Source organism: Bacillus rossius, chromosome 7 (assembly GCF_032445375.1).
Source record: "Bacillus rossius redtenbacheri isolate Brsri chromosome 7, Brsri_v3, whole genome shotgun sequence".
NCBI lineage: Eukaryota > Metazoa > Arthropoda > Insecta > Phasmatodea > Bacillidae > Bacillus > Bacillus rossius.
The window spans coordinates 69,931,523-69,949,709 of NC_086335.1; the positions used below are offsets into that span (position 1 = coordinate 69,931,523).

The following is an 18,187-nucleotide window of genomic DNA, read 5'->3' on the forward strand; positions in this document are numbered from 1 at the left end:
AACTTAAACAAACTTTATCAGTCACTTAAACTAATTGTATTTATTACCGCAATCAAACCCTGTTTTCTGTAAAGGATATCCACAAAAGAATAAAAGAATACCCCAGTTTCAATGGTATATTATAATAGTTTAATGTAGACCCTTTAACAAAAAATCTTATATCAAATCGAAGGTAAACTAACCTAGTTTTCTTACAAATATTCAATATGGGCATCTTTACCCATACGACACACATACAACCTAAAGTCTAATTCTTCCCACATTTTGGTTAACACGCCCTGAGTAATGAAAACAATAGCCTCTTCAATTCTGTGTCTCAACTCTCGAAAATCATTAGGTAGCGGCGGAACATAGACACGATCTTTTATAAAGCCCCAAAGGAATAATATTGCTTGGCGTAGATGAACGTAGAGGCCAGCGAAAAAGAGCTCTGTCGTCTGAAATTGCCCATACCATCGGCGGATTTTTTTTTGCCGCTTGGACTTTAAACGAAACGCAAGGTAAACTGAAATTACAGATTTACTCTTAAAAAATTTGAAAAAAAAAAAAAAAAAATCTTTACTCTCAGGAATCACCATTTTGCGTAGGTGGCGCTGCAGGCGAGAAAACAACAAAGCAGTTCTCGCGCATTCGCTTATCTGAAACTGTTTGAGTGACTCTTTGATTGTGACCTTGAACAAACACTCTACATCGCTTACATTTGATACTATTAAAATTTACACCTTCGAAATTCTTTTATGGCCATGCTGTATATTTGATACAGACAGGTGGAGTGCGGCATCCGTCGCCTGGGACCCTTCACGGGCCGTGGTTCGATGCCCGTCTCTGGCACTCCGTGATAACACAGTCCGTGACACTCTGTCGCAATGTTGTCCGGTCGATCAACTGGTCTGAGCTGCCATTGGTCGCCTGGCCAAACATGCAAGGGGAGGCTGCTGCGTGAAATGAAACACAACACGTTAACTTCAAAATGTAAATATTTTATTCATTATAATTTGCGACACACACACACACACACGTAGTAACATGACTACAACTCTTCAATGTAATTAGCAAACAATGGAAAATCATTTAATCACAACCGTTTGATGGCCAAACCAACTGAGCGGTTTATTTTCCACATATTTGATTCATGTACATTTATATTAAATGCATAAGGTCTTATTTAATACACAAAACGTATTAAGTAATATGTAATGTCAGTAGTAAACAGTTTAATGTAAAGGAAAACGAAACGATTTAAATACTAGCGTTGAAGTTTTTGATAATGACATGCAATTACCCTCTAGAGTTTTCTTAGTAGTTAAAATTTATTTCCGTTCCCTGTTGCAATTAATTTTTATTCTATTCATAAATACCGATGTACTAATATGTTTAAGGTATGGTCAAAAGTACCTACTTCATCAAAAGAGAGTTTAGTTGCAGAATTAATCAAAACCTATGGTTTTCTTCATACAGAAATAATTGGACTAATTTCCTTTTTTTTATCGGAGAAGTTTAATAAAATGTTTGATTTTGATGGATGATATCCGTTTTTTGTATGTCTTGTAGTCGGCTATGCTGAAACATATTGTGTTATTGTGGCTTGACTTATCCCAAAACCTCATACAACTAACAGTGTCGAAGTTACGCGAATGCATTAAATTTAACTGACCTAAGTTGTTCAGATGCTGGAAACTCATGGGATGACTCGTTATTATCCTGAAAATTAGTCAAAAATCATTATTTAACTTACGTTCGCGCATTAACGAGCTCCGTTTAGTAAATTTAGTTTCGTGTAAAAAAAAGCTGACAATGCTAGTAATTCAGCAACTGCAAGGATCGGGTGCATTATTTGCGATATTTGCGTGTTCGAAACCTTCACGCAGCGACCGTTCACTGGCCTGGCAAAGCGCGACGTCGCTGTGACGCGAAGACGCCCGAGTGAACCAGTCTTCGAACCCTTTGCCAGCTCACCTCGTCGGCGCAGTGACAGATCTCTCTGCAGTCGCGCGAACACTGATGAGTAGAGACAGGAAAAAATCGCGGGTTCAATGACCTGCAGGATAGACTCCAATATCCACTACACACTCGGGCAAATGCCAACTGTTCATTGGCTGCTGACTTGTGAGCCGTCTCGACTGTGTGGGCCTGTGATTCGACGCTTCTATGAGTGATGGGTCTCTAATTGGCCCTCAGTCCTCCAGATTAACAGTGAACCTATGTCAGAAGCAGCACTAAGGTATAATTATTTGAATTTTAGCATGACACGAAATGAATCCGCGAATTTCTCAGGTCTCTACTGATGACGAGGTGTCTCGACTCTCGAGCCTCTGCTCCGAGACAGCTGACGGTCTCCATCGCCCCGAGTCGAGGACTACTCCACGTTCGTGCGCCTGGTCTCTCCCGCTGCGCCGCCTTGTCGCGTCGTGGAGGGACGGCCGGCCAATACAGTCTTCACCACAAGGTAGGGACTGGAAAAATTCGCGGTTTAAATGACCACTAGGATAGACTCCACGATTCTCTATGTACTCGGGCAACTATCACCTGGTCATTGGCTACCGACTCGGGACACCTACCTGTTTACTGCGATTCTTATGATTCGATACTTCTTTTGTTGAAGTGTCTGCCATCGGCTCAGAGTCCTTCAGGTAAATTGCGGGTCCAATCACTGACGCAGCATTAAGCTAAACGAGTTTGGATTCCAGCCTGTCTCGAAAGGAATCCGCGAATTTTTCCGGTCTCTACCACAAGGGCACACGGGGCGCGTGACCAGCCCCCCGCCCCCCATCCTCAGGGGCCCCCGAAGGACCGACAATCTCTCTCACATCTATTCTCAAAACGTTTTTGTTGAGCACAGCAAACTAACAGCGCTGCTGTCAAAATTTTTGTTTGTCGGGTTGCACTAATTAATAATATTTCAGAAACGCATCCTAATTTACTAGGTACACCACATCTAGCGATCAAACATGTAAACCACTCCAATTCCTAAGTCAAGCTGCACAGCCTAAACGAGGCCTAAAATAGATGTTGACGAATACTATAGAAGATTTTGCTCACCAGAAATCCCGAAAGAAACCATTATCTTAATCGTAACCAAAAAAAACCTAGCAGCATACTAAGTAATATCATTAATGACATTAGATTGTTTTTTTGATTACCCATAATTAGAGACATGCAAAATTCGCGGATTCATTTCGCGATAGGCTAGCATCAAAACAACTATACCTTCGTACCGCTTCTGCGATTTGCCCACATTTTATCCGGGGATACTGTGAGCCAATGGGAAACACTAAACCAAGAAAGTGCCGAATTACGGACAGCCTAGTTGAGACGTCTCACGCGTCAGTAGCCAATGAACAGGTGTCATTTCCGCGAGTATTTAAAGGACTGTAGAATCTATCCTAGAGGTCAATGAATCCGCGAATTTTGCAGGTCTCTACCCATAATAGATAGAAGATCATAATAGAAAAAATGTTAGTATAATTCGCTATCTTTATTTTCCAAAAGGGCCCCAAATTCTTGTGTGCCCAAGGGCGCCAGCATAGTTTAGGACGGCCTTGCGGACGGGTGGGCGTGTTTGCGTGACGTTTCTGTTCCTCCGCCACTTCTGCCACTGCTTCCTGGCCAGTGAACACCCGGCTGGCTGGTGCCACCGTGTCTGCTTCAATGGGGCGTTGATACTCACTCCCAAGCCTGAGTGAGGCTGCCTGGGCCCACAGACGCGGCTGCTCGCTGGAGCTTCGAATTACACATCTCTAGATACTGGACAAATTCGCGCTTTGGATGACCTCTAGGATAGACTCCACCATCCCCTACACACTAGGGCAAATGCCACTCCTCATTGGCTACTGACTCCTTTGGCATTGACACCTGTCAACTGGGACGCTTGCGATTCCTTACTTTTATGGTTGAAGGTTTTTCATTGGCCCAAAGTCCTTCAGGTAAACTGTGAGCCAATCAGAGAAGCAACATAAAGGAACAGTTGTTTGGATTCTATCATATTGTGAAATGAATCCGCGAATTTTTCCGGTCTCTATGTGCTATAACTCGTGATTCCGTCGGAATAACTTTCAAGGTGGGAATTTGAATTCTTTATTTCAACATGAACCCCGCGCTTCGCCGTATTCTGCCCTGCATCCTCACCCCCTGAATCAACCTACGAGCATAGTTCATGGGGAAAAACTAAGTACAAATCAGGAAATTATTTGTGAAATTTGCGACAGGGTTTACCATGATTGCCACACTTGTGGCAGAGAGTCGTGTATTTTGGCAACAGAGGCCGACCAGCTAGTCACTCCTGTTAAAAGAGGAAACCGAGCCAAGATGTCGTGATTCCACTTGTCGGTGCAGATTCTTCACTTGAACTATGCACAGCTGCAGTAGCTGATGTGATGTGAAGATGGCCGTGTGAACTTCAGGCTGGCCTCGCTAGCAACACCCAGCTTCCACTCGACACTGGGACAACCTCTCTGTGCAGCTGAGTGCTTCCTGAGTCGCAGGGGCATCGCTTCAAGGTGGAATAACCAGCCAAGGTAGCTCAGAAGCGAGCACGCGTCAGAAACAGTTCACGCGCACTTGCAGATATTCTCGCCACGAAACCACACGTTTGCAAACAAATGCCAACAAAGTTTCCATCAACATACAACGGAGAAGCGAATAATTAAATTAACTAATTTCCATCCGCTGTAGTGTGTGTATGCGTGAATATAACATTTATATTGTTTGTAAATAATTCATGCATCGAGTGAAATGTTAATCGTTGAAAAATTTTAAAAGCTTCATATTCGAATAAAACATTTCATTATGCCTGTACAAAATACTTTCAAAATATCTCAATGTATCTTTCAGTAACCTTGTGGTCAAGACTTTTAAATGTCTCTTTTAAGAAAATCTTAAAGTTTTTATTTGAGGGGGAAAATATGCTTATCACACCGCAAAGTTATTTCACTTGTACTTATTGTTTGTATTAAGTATTAACTTAACTTTTACCAATACATATAAATACTAAGAAAATGAATAAACCGCAAAAATTAAAAGTTTTTTGTACTATACAACAAATTATTTAACCTTTCAAATTCATACCACGTCGATTTAGAAGATATCATCAAAAGATTTACCTTGAATAAGCCCACTTACATTTAGGATTTTCCCAATTGCCCAATGTTTAAATTAGATAGGTGATTAGGTTTTATAAATTAATATAAGGAATTTTTAGGGATTGGTTTTTAAATTGGTTGCACCAAAACTGAAAAATCCCGGTGAGAACAGCCCGACTCGCAGTGAAGAGTTGTCTTCACACGGACGCATCGTGACGCGGATTGTAAAGTCATTGCATTGGCGAGTGTCGGGAACAACGACAGTTAGAGCAGGGAGAGAGTGTGCACAGTAGTGTGTGCACATTAGTGTGTGCACATTAGTGTGTGCACAGTAGTGCTTGTACTAACAGAGGGCTTGCACCCAGACAACGTCATCACATGCTGATGGTACTAAGTAACACCAAACGTTTAAAGCGCTGACTCCGTATGTATGATTGCAAAGAAAACTCAAAAGCAAAAACCAGTTTTTTTTGTTTTGTTTCCGACCCCACGCAAATTTAAACACTTACAAAAAAATTGCGTACAACAGCATAATTTAGCATAAAAGTTTACTGTTCACGTTGGCAAAAACTCAGGAGAATAGTGATTTATTATTAAAAATGCAGTGTATAAATCAAACCGAAGACAAAAATTTTATACACTTTGTTTTAAAACTGTTAATCCTAATCAGTCAGGTTTTTTTTTGTTTTGCAGCGTTTATAGCTCTGATAGGCGAAGTATTGAAACTTTATCATGTTTATAACAATTGTATCGTTCACAAATTCGACTCACGTGAACAGGCATAGAGGCGATACGGTTTTTTGAATGGCTCTTGCTAGGGGGAGACTGATTTTACTTGGAGGTGATATTTCGGACTATATATTTCTTCTCTGAACCACATAACTGCACATAGTTACCAGAAAATTTAATTTTAATAATCACAAAAATCTCTTATTGTAATACAATTTACAAAGACAGAATAAGCTTAGCATTAAATAAAAATTTAAAGATATTCATTTGATACACTTGTCATATTCTCCACGAGTATGGCACATCATAATTGAATTGTGGCCCGCAAACGATGATGACCATTATTGAATAAGCAATTAAGTTTTATTTTGGTTTTAAGTTTTATTTAAACTAAGGTTATTGAAACCATTTTATTTTGGAAAAATTTGCAGCGATTTTAAATTCAGATTAAAGTAAACCAAGTTTTAATTTTTTTTACAATTTTTCATAATCAAATATCCAGGTTATAGCTCAAACGTGGCATTTTATGACATGTTTCAGGAAAAGTTAAGTGACCTAGTTGTAGGAGTATTACCATTGCATTGTGTTACACGATAAAAACTTTACCAGTACTTATATCTTGATTGACAATGTTGTACCACGTGTGTCTAGTGATTTCATATTTATTAATTAGAAGCTCAAAAAATTAAATGAATTAGGAAAACTTATATTTGATGCCTGTCCCTCAGAGATACATTCCCTATGTGAAATAAAATATACAAATACCATGAGTTCACCTTTTTAAAAGTCTCCACAATCATACATATTGTTACTAAAAACACTGATCAAATTAAAAAAAAAACACACTGAATTATGCATCCGTCACATAAGCACAGCTTTGTACAGTCTGTTTGAATTACAACGACCAAATTACAAAAAAATGAAACAATACATTTAGCAGATATTGCAGTGTAAACAACATAAACAATGCATACGACACTTAGAGCAGACAAAATATTCCAACATTGATAAATTTCTTATAAAATGGCAGTAAATGTCAAACGGAGCAGTTAGCTGGGGAAGGACATTAAAAAGTTTATTTATTTACTTTTTAAAAGGAAGCAATTGTGAAAAATAATTTTCGTGCAAATATCGAAGCAACCAAGCCTGAATTGTCCCCCTTCAGATGCTGTCTGCGAGGTTAAGACTGCATTCGGGATATTGCCAACAGTGTTGCTATGATTTCAAAAACGAGTCATGTGGATGTAAATAGCCAGCGCACTGCGGCCTTGCAGACAGGGGATTACCAAATGCTGCCTCCACGTGTGTCTTCTCTGACTGACAAGAGACCGCGCCACCAGCTGTTGCCAGTCGGTCGACATTCACTTCCGGCGAGTGTGTTTGGCAAAGCTGACGTCACGGCCGGTCGCTGGCCAATGGGACCCGGTCGCGTGCCTGTAAACACTGTCAACACTGTCAACACTGTCAACACTGTCAACACTGTCAACACTGTCAACACTGTCACGTGTGACACATGCGGCTCAGCCAGCCCTCAGAGCGAGGACTGCTCTCGAAATGAGCACTGTCACAGGGGGAGGTGCAACGTGCTGAGTGAAACGCAAACGCTTTTTCGGAATAACTTGAATGCAGGGTTGATTATGAAAAAAACGGAGACGAATTAGTAAGTTTTTTTCTCAAGCCTTAGCCTACGGAGTTTAAAAAAAGCACATTTCACTCATTCGCTGGTTCTCTTTCAAAGCGGTACATTTACCGAGGAAGATAAAGTGGCTAGTGAGTGGCTAGCAGTTTCATGGGTCAAGGAAGATGACTTTTGGACTCCAACCAGACCCCACAATGTCTACTGATGACTAAGCTTTTTACATCTTTGTGACCCTTGCTAACTTGTGTGACTTTGAATCAGAGCTTTACGAGGACACGTCACCAAATGGATGATTCACGAAAGCCTTCGAGACTTTTTTTTTTTTTTTTAAACGGCTGATGACTGATATGAAAGCCTCCGGTCCAGTTATTTCTTTAGCGTTTGGCGTATACTCTATGTTGTTTCGACAGGCTTGTTCACGCGACATTTTCGTTTCATCAGCTACCGTAGCGCGTGGTCGTAGCTTTGCCATAATACAAAATAAATAAATTACATTTGAACATATCTTGGTTCTTATTGTGCACTTATATACATTGCGTGAAGAAAAAAAAAAGTGGGTATTTACAGAGAGATTAAATAAAATTCAATGTTAACATCTGAAATGGCAATAAAGTTTGTAGTTTTCTTTTAAGATCTTTATGTTATCATCGGGTAAAATTGATGAAATCTATAATTTATAATATTTGTGAATTTTATAACATATGTTAAAACAAACCGTACACATGGTACACTTTTGAAAACTATTATTTCAGAATTAAAGTAAGTTAAGGAATATTATTCAAACAGAGTAAAATCACTCATTTCAGTTAAGACTAGTTCAAAGCCAGGGTTGGGAGAAAACCATTAATCTCAGAAAACCTTGTATGCTTAAAACAGGTCGCACGTGCTTTCAAGCAAAAATGCAAGTAAAATGTCACGCATCGGTGATGATTCGGAGATCATGAAGTAGCTTGTAATGTTTTTAAATCTGCACGTGTTAATGAGTAGGTTCCACTCCTTATACATATTTACTTCGACCTTAATATTCCTGCCACAATAAATTAAAATATCCCTGCCGCAATTTCAATGTAAATGTAATGAACATGCCATAATTATAACACAATCATGTAATTTAAGGCAATATATTAACAGTTGCATCAGTATAATTATGTGGTTTATATTTAGAAATTTCACAGTCATGATAAAATTGTAAATAACACTATAAAAACTAAAAAAAACTCAATTTAAAAAAAAAATAGAGATTTATCCAATAGGATTTTCAAGTTTCAAGCATTTTCATTTAATACAGAAAATATTAATTAATTTACATAACTTTATTGAAGTTGCCATAATTATTTTAATCATTTAAAAATCAATTATGTTCTATTACATATTACAGCCTTCAACTAGTAGGAAAAATGAGAATATAAATACATATTACTAATTTAAAAAAAATTGGCGGTGGTGTAAACAAGGTTGATACGCTGAGACATATGTGAAAAATTCAAACACTGAAAATTAGAAAATAAAGTCGAATAAACATTTTTTCCCGTCATCTACGGAGGATGCTGTGTGAGACAAACATCATTGCCATGACGCATGCGGACAATTGAACAGTGACTGGGGACGATCACAATAAGAATCAAGTTACAAAATGAGAGAGAGAGAGAAAAAAACAACAACATGGCCGCAGAATCATCGGGTCCCGACGAGAGCCGAGGCGAGCCGGGAACGCCCGAAGATGCCCGAAGATGCCCGAAGGCGCCCGAGCAGGCCGGGCGGTCGCCGGCTCGTCTCGGGTTCGTCTCGTAGCTCGAGCACGCGGCGGGGAGCCCGGCGCCATCTTGGGACGCGACGCCATTTTGCGCCGCCAACGTCCTCTTTAAGCAACACGAATTATCGTCCAGGTGACATGTTTTTACTAGGCTTCCACCACGATGCGGGGGGAATGTGGTTCGTGTAAATATCACGTGACTTGAAACCAGTGGCGGATCCAAGTGGGGGGGGGGGGGGGGGGGGCACCAGGGGCAAGTGCCCCCCCCCAAAAAAAAAACAGTTGTCTGCTACATTAATATTGCCGACAAAAATGATTGTTTCTGGAACCAATAAAATATTTTAATATAATTAATGAATTTCTTGTAGAATCATAAAATCTGGTGGTTGGATGTTACGTGTAGTGTGAGTAGATTAAATACAAATTCAGTAATTTTAAGACATTTTTTTTTCCTGTGGCTATTCTGAAATGCTAGAGTGAACCTCTGGATCCGCCACTGCCTTGAGACAGCGACGTGAACGCTTGTCGGGAGGGAAGACAGTCGGGGCTCTCTGTCGCGTGCTCACAGCTCCGCACGGTCGGATGACGAATGCCATGTAGAAAGTAATCGGAGCTCAGGTCACATGAAGCGCACCGCCTTTCCCCTCGTCGCTCCCCCGACCTTGCGACCAAGCTGAGGGGGGTGGTGGGGGGGCAGTGGCAGGCATTAAGGCCCCGGCCGCCCGCCGCCCCTGCAGGCGCAAGAGCCTTAACGACGCACTGCCCGCAGTTCGAGTTCAGGACGAGCGAGCACGGGTGGTTTTCAGCAAACTGAACATTTCAGTTCAAAACGGATTTTTTTTTATGGGTACGCGGCATAACCAAATTTTGTGAATTCCGATGAACGCACCTACAGTTGAATCGGTACTTACGTGTTAACGCCACCAAAGCTACCTTTAAATATTGTGGATGGATGGTTGGTTGGTTTGGTATAGATACATTATAAAAAAACAACTATAAAATATTCATTATGGTTGCTGAGGAATTACCAATTTAAGATGTGGCTATCCTGACCCAACCAAAAGTTCACATGATTTCACAGTGTTTTTTTTTAATGTTGCTATAATAACCCAACTATCCGTCCGCAATGTTTAAAAGTAGCTGCGGTGTCGTTGATACGTAAGTACCGTTGAATCCACCGAGACGTCTCCTTAGTTAAGGGAAACACGACCTCAGGGCTCAATTCTGGGACTCACGGAGTGAGGCACGCTGATTGGCGGGTAAGGCACAGTGCGTCGCGAGGTCTCGGCTGCAGCGGCCCAGGACTACCAACGGCCCGATGCGAAACCATAACTGAAGCCTTGTCGAAGCGAGGGGGGGGGGGGAGCTCAGACTCGATCTGAAAAAACAGCCGCTGGTGGAAGCAACGGGGGAAAGCGAGATGTGCACAAAGAAAGTGATAACAACAGAAATCGACGTGACGCGACAGTTAGTCATGGCATGAAACGTAGTTGCATGTAAACAACAAGATACGAAAACGCACACGAGCAGTAGTACGGGTTGTGCTCGACACATGAAAAGACAAAATCTTCTGGTGACAGAGAAAGAGATAGGAACGGGTTGCAAGTTTTTGTTTTGTTGATTTCACAACACTGGTTACATGATCCAAAACGAACACCACCATTACAATTTTACAAAAAAACTACTTCTCAGAAACAAATGAGCCACGAATCAACTGGGGAAATGCTTAAAATTATATTTATTTTGTCAAATAATCGATTTGACTTGCATTTCATATCATACAGCTCAAGTGAATCTTTTCAGCTTCATTTGTTTCTGGGAATAACTGTGCACACATGCTCATTCTCCACGAAAACAAAATCTAGGGAAAAAATTTCAATCAGCAGCAAAACTTCAATGCTCTTGGGCGTGCGGGCTCTTCGAATCTAAAATGCCTTTGGATTGAAATATTTGCTGCTGACGATGAAACGGGCACAAAATAATACTTTTGAAAACACAAAGTAATTGTTAAGACATTCACAATGCAATATTCCAAAGCCGTGCAGATGACGTCACACAACAACATTCAGTGCAGGAATACATGTGATAAGTTGCAGAGAGAGATAAAAAAAAGAAAGAATATTACTAAAATATGCAATGACTGTGTCTGTTCTTTTTTTTTACGTCTAATTGTCTCTTCCACAGCGTCATAGAGTTTTTGTCGACACAGAAAAAGTGGAAGAAAAGAGAGTTATCTTACTGACAACACATTGTAAATATGAAAGTTCACACATGTAATGACAATACAATAGGATGTATGTCTTAAGAAGAAGTTAAAACACGTGACTTACGGCCTACCTTAAAGTCTTTACGTTGTATAAACTTCTATGCGATACTGATATTCATATTAGTGGAAAGTATATAAATGGATACATAACGAATCACAACACCTCAACATGTAGTTTCTTCTAGTTGAAGCACAGTTATTGACACTTGTTTCTTGTTTGTATTTATTTTGTCAGTTCTGTATATTTATAGTAATTTCTCTAATATGAATATTGTGATCACTAATTTTCTAACTGCTAAAGGTAAATAGCTTACGTAAACATGCATAAATACGGGATGGAATAGCGAATAGTTTATTAAGATTTAGGGTTCAAAGTGTTTGAGCATTATTCTTTCAAGGATTTTTGATATGACCTATGAGCTTCATTATTTAAAGATAAGATTCCAGCCACCTTTAAATTCCGAGTTTATTATAACGTTTATTCTCATATACCATAACTGTATACATAACAATTAAGTCACATTTTATTCTACGCAATTCGTATTTTGTAACCTTTATTGACAATGCGATAATCAATTTTTTATATTATAGCTATATTAAAATAAAATTCTCTATCATTTTGCAACAAGAATTTAACTAAATTAAATATAAATTAATTTAAATTTTTAAAAGATAATTTTATATGTATTCATTGTATGCGTATTCTAAGTATAATAAAATATATAATATTTATAAATTCAAAAAAGTACGTGATATGTTACTCCTAAGGTAGTAAGTTGAAAACTATCGCACGACAAAACAACAAAGTTCTGCACACAGATGCTTGACTATCATGGTACTTCTCTAAACTGTCTGACATGTCGGTTAGGTATTGTACCATAAGGAACAAGGAAGTCATAAGCTACCAAGACATAGTTATTGACACAATACCACCTTGTGAGTCATGCAGAAACGAATTTCAAATGTTCAATCAAGTATCTAAAGATTAAAATACAAATTTTATTTCACACCGAAACTCTAACGGTGTGTAAACTCGTAAAATGTCCTAAGTATGTTCGAGTATGTGAATCAGCATTAGTTAAATATTAAACTATTTATAAATCATGCAAATATCATATTACAAAAGTAGCATTATACTACATTTATATATATATCTGTATTTATAATTGTTTTTTTTAATTTTCCTTAGTTGATCGTGTAGAAACAACACAGCTAGTGAATTTTAGAAAGCGTTATTTTGTTTATATGCTGAGAAATAGTGTTTCAAGAAATAATTTTGTTAGTCGTGTTTTGGGCGATTGTGCTGAGGGTGGCGCCTTCCACGGTCGAGATATATAAGGGGTTCAACTCGTGGGAGGGCCTGAGACGGTCTGAAGCTAGCTAGCCCTTCTGCCGGAGACGAGGCCGTCTGTTTTCCCAAAACACGACGAAGTGTTTTTTTTTACAAAAGCTGTGTGTGCGTCTACACCGCTCAGGTGTTACGAAGGCTAGTTTTGGAGAAAAGAAAAAAGAGCAGGGAATCTATGTCTATGGTGTTGCCGGAGAGAATGGTGTCCCGGCGTTCGACGGAGCTCGCGGGGTTTTGCCTCCCGGTAGCTGCGCTCGCCCGAGTGAGTGGACCAATCAGCGCGAGGCAGCTGGCGTCACGTGATCGGTAGGCGGGACACCACGCTCTCCAGGCCACGACTGCCGTGCAGGCGGGCGTATCGGCCGCTACCGCCCGGCGCTACTGTACTCCGGAGGTCTGCAGGGTCTCTGCGGGGGGGGGGGGGGAGGAGGACCGAGGCCTATCTGTGCACCATGCAGCTGAGTGCGGACGCTAGCGGCAGGAGCAGCGAGTGTGGCGACAGCAGGAATGGTCGGTTCAGGACGCGGAGGGGCACGGCACTGTTACACATGTCCTCTTCGCAGAAACACATGTGACCCGAACCACTACTTTCCATCATGCACACGTGATCCACCATGAACAGGTTGATCTGCAGCTGCGACGTGCAGGTCCTCCGCACGCTCTCGTACGCTGCAACACGCCACCGCACGTCTCACCCTCGCTGCTGGAGGAGGTCACAGTGTCACAATGTCACAGTGTCCCAGTATTCCAGTGTCCCAGTGTCCCAGTGTAACAGTGTCCCAGTGTCCCAGTGTCCCAGTGTCCCAGGGTCCCAGTGTCCCAGTGTACCAGTGTCCCAGAGTCCCAGTGTCACAGAATCCCAGTGTCACAGAGTCCCAGTGTCACAGAGTCCCAGTGTCCCAGTGTCACAGAGTCCCAGTATCACAGAGTCCCAGTATCACAGAGTCCCAGTGTCACAGTGTCCCAGTGTCCCAGTGTAACAGTGTCCCAGTGTCCCAGTGTCCCAGTGTCCCAGTGTCCCAGTGTACCAGTGTCCCAGAGTCCCAGTGTCACAGAATCCCAGTGTCACAGAGTCCCAGTGTCACAGAGTCCCAGTGTCCCAGTGTCACAGTGTCACAGAGTCCCAGTGTCCCAGTGTCACAGAGTCCCAGTATCACAGAGTCCCAGTGTCACAGAGTCCCAGTGTCCCAGAGTCCCAGTGTCTCAGTGTTACAGTGTCACAGAGTCCCAGTGTCACAGTGTCACAGTGTCTCAGTGTCACAGTGTCCCAGTGTCCCAGTGTCCCAGTGTCCCAGTATCCCAGTGCCACAGTGTCACAGTGTCACACAATCCCAGTGTCCCAGTGTCACAGTATCACAGTGTCCCAGTGTACCAGTGTCACAGTGTACCAGTGTCACAGTGTCCCAGTTTCACAGTGTCCCAGTGTTACAGTGTCACAGTGTCACAGTGTCCCAGTGTCACAGTGTCCCAGTGTCACAGTGTCACAGTGTCACAGTGTCACAGAGTCACAGAGTCACAGCAAACAGCACAGAGGCCTACACCACCTAGCGCCAATGTTGGCATCTCTCACAGCGACTCACAGGTTGGCAGACCTGTCTGAAGAAAAACTTCTCTCCAGAGAACAACGGTCCAAGACCCTTTCATTCGTCTTGGAATACGTTATGAACTCTGCTTACTGCTTTATTACTCACGCAACACTTGTATTAAATGATATTATGAAAATGGAGTAAACCGTAGCATGTTTTTTTTTAAAATGTTAACTATTGTTTCTGCACAGGAACACTCAGTTTCAGACGAGGACTCAGCCAGTGTGAGAAGCAAACAAGTGCGGCTACCTGCAGAACGCCGGCGTGCGACGGGAAGTCTGAAACTGAGAGTGTTCCTGTCGCAAAAAAACAACATTTAACTTCACTCAGTTCTTATAACAACATTTACTGCGATTTCTCTGATACACTTTCTTAAAAAAAAGGTGGGGGGGGGGGGGGGTTTGTCTGTAAAGTCGGTTTACGGACGATAATTTTACGTGATAACGTCATAAGAAAACATTGATGAAAAATTGCATACTTTTTAAATTTTCAAATATTATTTACAGTTTTTGCAAATTTAATTTAAATATAATCACGGACAACTAGTCAAAAAGCCCGCCCTAACCTGTTTGATATTATAGAAGATTTTCTCGCACGGTGGTTGGAAGGTTCTTGCACGCTCGGGCTCAGGCGGAACGTGACAATATTTCGTGCGTGCAGCCGGCGTTCATCGATTTACAAGACGTCATCACGTCAGTAAAAAGAATTGTGAGGAACAACGATACGACTGCGAGGAGTGTGACGGCCTCGAGGAGGGTGAAGAGGGAGGGGGGGGGGGGGGGGGCATCACTCACGTGACCTCGCGTTGCGCACCATCTTGACGCAGCAGCCGTTGCACGTCATGAGCGGCGGCTGGTCACGTGGCAGCGCCGTGTAGTTGAAGGGGTCCTTGCAGCGCAGGTCCGTCCAGCTGTCGCACTCGTAGCAGTAGATGGTGCGAGCTGCAACCAACCACGGCGCGGCTCACCGGGGCGCCGTCACCACTCGGCCTGTTCCAACTTATAGCATAGCAGTTCCGAGTTGAGTGTTTCCAGGTTGTCATAGTTCTAAGTTATAGCAGTTCCGAGTTGAGTGTTTCAGAGTTGTGATAGTTCTTATTTGTCTGGCTCAGCACTGTGTGTTTCTAACTGTGACAGTTCCAAGTTGAGTGTTTCTGAGTTGTCATGGCTCTAAGTTGTGTGTTTATAAGTTGTCATAGTTCGATGTTGTGTGTTTCTAAGTTGTCATGGTTCTAAATTTTGTGTTTCTAAGTTGTCATAGCTCTAAGTTGTGTGTTTCTAAGTTGCCATGGCTCTAAGTTGTGTGTTTCTAAGCTGTCATAGCTCTAAGGTGTGTGTTTATAAGTTGTCATAGCTCTAAGTCGTGTGTTTCTAAGCTGTCATAGCTCTAAGGTGTGTGTTTATAAGTTGTCATAGCTCTAAGTCGTGTGTTTATAAGTTGTCATGTCTCTAAGTTGTGTGTTTCTAAGTTGTCATAGCTCTAAGTTGTGTGTTTATAAGTTGTCATGACTCTAAGTTGTGTGTTCCTAAGTTGTCATAGCTCTAAGGTGTGTGTTTATAAGTTGTCATAGCTCTAAGTCGTGTGTTTCTAAGCTGTCATAGCTCTAAGGTGTGTGTTTATAAGTTGTCATAGCTCTAAGTCGTGTGTTTATAAGTTGTCATGTCTCTAAGTTGTGTGTTTCTAAGTTGTCATAGCTCTAAGTTGTGTGTTTATAAGTTGTCATGACTCTAAGTTGTGTGTTCCTAAGTTGTCATGGCTCTAAGTTGTGTGTTTCTAAGTTGTCATGGCTCTAAGTTGTGTGTTTATAAGTTGTCAGAGCTCTAAGTCGTGTGTTTCTAAGCTGTCATAGCTCTAAGGTGTGTGTTTATAAGTTGTCATAGCTCTAAGTTGTGTGTTTCTAAGTTGTCATAGCTCTAATTTGTGTGTTTCTAAGTCATGTGTTGCTCCCCTCTGCAGTCGAGGGCGGCCCTAGCGGCCTCGGTCTCACACGACCATCTGGTCACTCGTGCCAAAGGTACTACAGACTAATACCGGAACTTGTGTGAAAACCTGGCGTTGTTGTCGCGTCAGTCCGATAGATGGAAAACGATATCCTCTGTATGAACTGTGTATTTAATTAATACTGAAGTTGAATTCTTTATGCTGCTCCTAGTTGTGGTAGCCACTGAAGTTAACTCTTTATGCTGTTGGCCCCTAAGTTGTGGTAGCCACTCTAATAAAACCTCCTTGTTCTGTATTATATGGTATTCAACTCTCTCTAATTATTGGTATGTTCTCATGGGGTTCTTGGCGCCTACCCTCGTCACAGTAAATACCAGGAACGTTGCTGCTGGATGGTCTGCCCAGACTGATAGTCCAGCTAGCACGTCACTGCCCTGTGTTACTGTACAGAGAGTAATTATAAAAAGGAAATTTAGTGGTGTTGCGTGAATAGTGGAAATTTGCATATAAATGAAATAATAATAAATGAAAAACATATGATTTTAATGGGTTCTTGAATATGGGTGTGAAGTTACGTTTAACATGGATTAAGCGAGAACAACCAAGGTGTCAAACTTAGGTGTCGGTAATTAGATGCAAATGAAGTCACTGGAACACACTGGATACCATGCCGGGTCTAGCTATACGTTGTCGGAGGCTTGAGGCTCTCTTCACAGGACCTCCAGGTGGTCTGCTGCTACACTGGAACACTGGATGCTGTAAGCTGTAATTAGCGAACTACAGAAGGTCTGAGGTAGCCGGGTATCTGCTGAAGACTCGACTTCCCTCTCGTCCTAGAAAGTCTGGTTTAATCTGGATCGGTCTCACCAATCGTCGTGGCCGATCGTAGCTGGCGCTGCCCTCAGATGTCTGGAACCACTACGGGACGAAAACGGGACCGACGCGGAAGTTGGCACTCGATGTCACCGAGACTCCCTATCTAGGACTTATTTAGTCCAGATACAATTCTCTCAACTCGTAGAGCAGAGAATTCTAAGTAGGACACGATCGCGGATGACGCGAATCTTCTATTTCTCGGGCGGCAACCAAGGCTTTGGTTCGCCCCAGCCCGAGAAACGTCTTCCCGCTGCAAGATGGCGATGGCGTCTCCCTTCTTCCTCCTTATAACTATTTACTTTCAGTCCCTAGCAACCAAGGAGCTATCGATATCAGCAAACAGAATAAGCTGCATAGTGATATAAAAACTTGGATGTTAGAGTGTAAGAGTATCGAACTAAGACCAAATGAATAAAGTTTCCAAAGAATAATTCTTAGAAGACCCTGAAGTTGAAAGTGTGTTGTCTATGGCAATAAGATGTGTTATATCTGTTATACCTTGGTTGTCCTCTTTACAATAAAACAATTAAATACATAATATTCGCTTATGAAATATACAATTAATGTTACAATCATAATAAAAATAATAATTATAACTGTAAACAGTTGTACTGGTTACAATACACGTGGTACCAACATTATGAAAACAAAAATAACTTTATATTATTTTAGGTGAAAAAAAAACTTATTATAATCATTATACACATCCATAGGGGAAAATATACCTCCTGTGCTTGACATTTCTTAAAAAGAAATTTATTCTTTAAAAAAGTGTGCCATTTAACTAAAGGTGCAAATATTGAACATTTGTAAGTTCAACTAGGTTAGTTTACCTTCAATTTAATGTATGATTTGTTGTTCATAGTTTCAATTAAACTGGTAATACATACCATTGAAAATGGGACATTGTTTTATGAACATCCTGTATTTTATGGTGTATGCAAAACCTCCCAATAAACAGTTTTGTATGT

The 18,187-nt window shown here is 41.3% G+C and overlaps 1 protein-coding gene across 1 annotated transcript in view; it reads right to left on the reverse strand.

The window, feature by feature from the left end:
• Positions 1-894: 894 nt before the first annotated feature.
• The window catches only part of LOC134534335 (protein quiver-like), a 58,252-nt gene continuing 40,959 nt past the window's right edge, over positions 895-18,187 (reverse strand). The window contains exons 4-5 of the mRNA XM_063372731.1: positions 15,194-15,340; positions 895-13,482 (exon numbers count right to left, since the gene is read on the reverse strand). Coding sequence (XP_063228801.1) covers positions 13,253-13,482; positions 15,194-15,340 — 377 coding nt within the window. The 3' untranslated portion in view covers positions 895-13,252. The remainder of the gene's footprint in view (positions 13,483-15,193; positions 15,341-18,187) is intronic.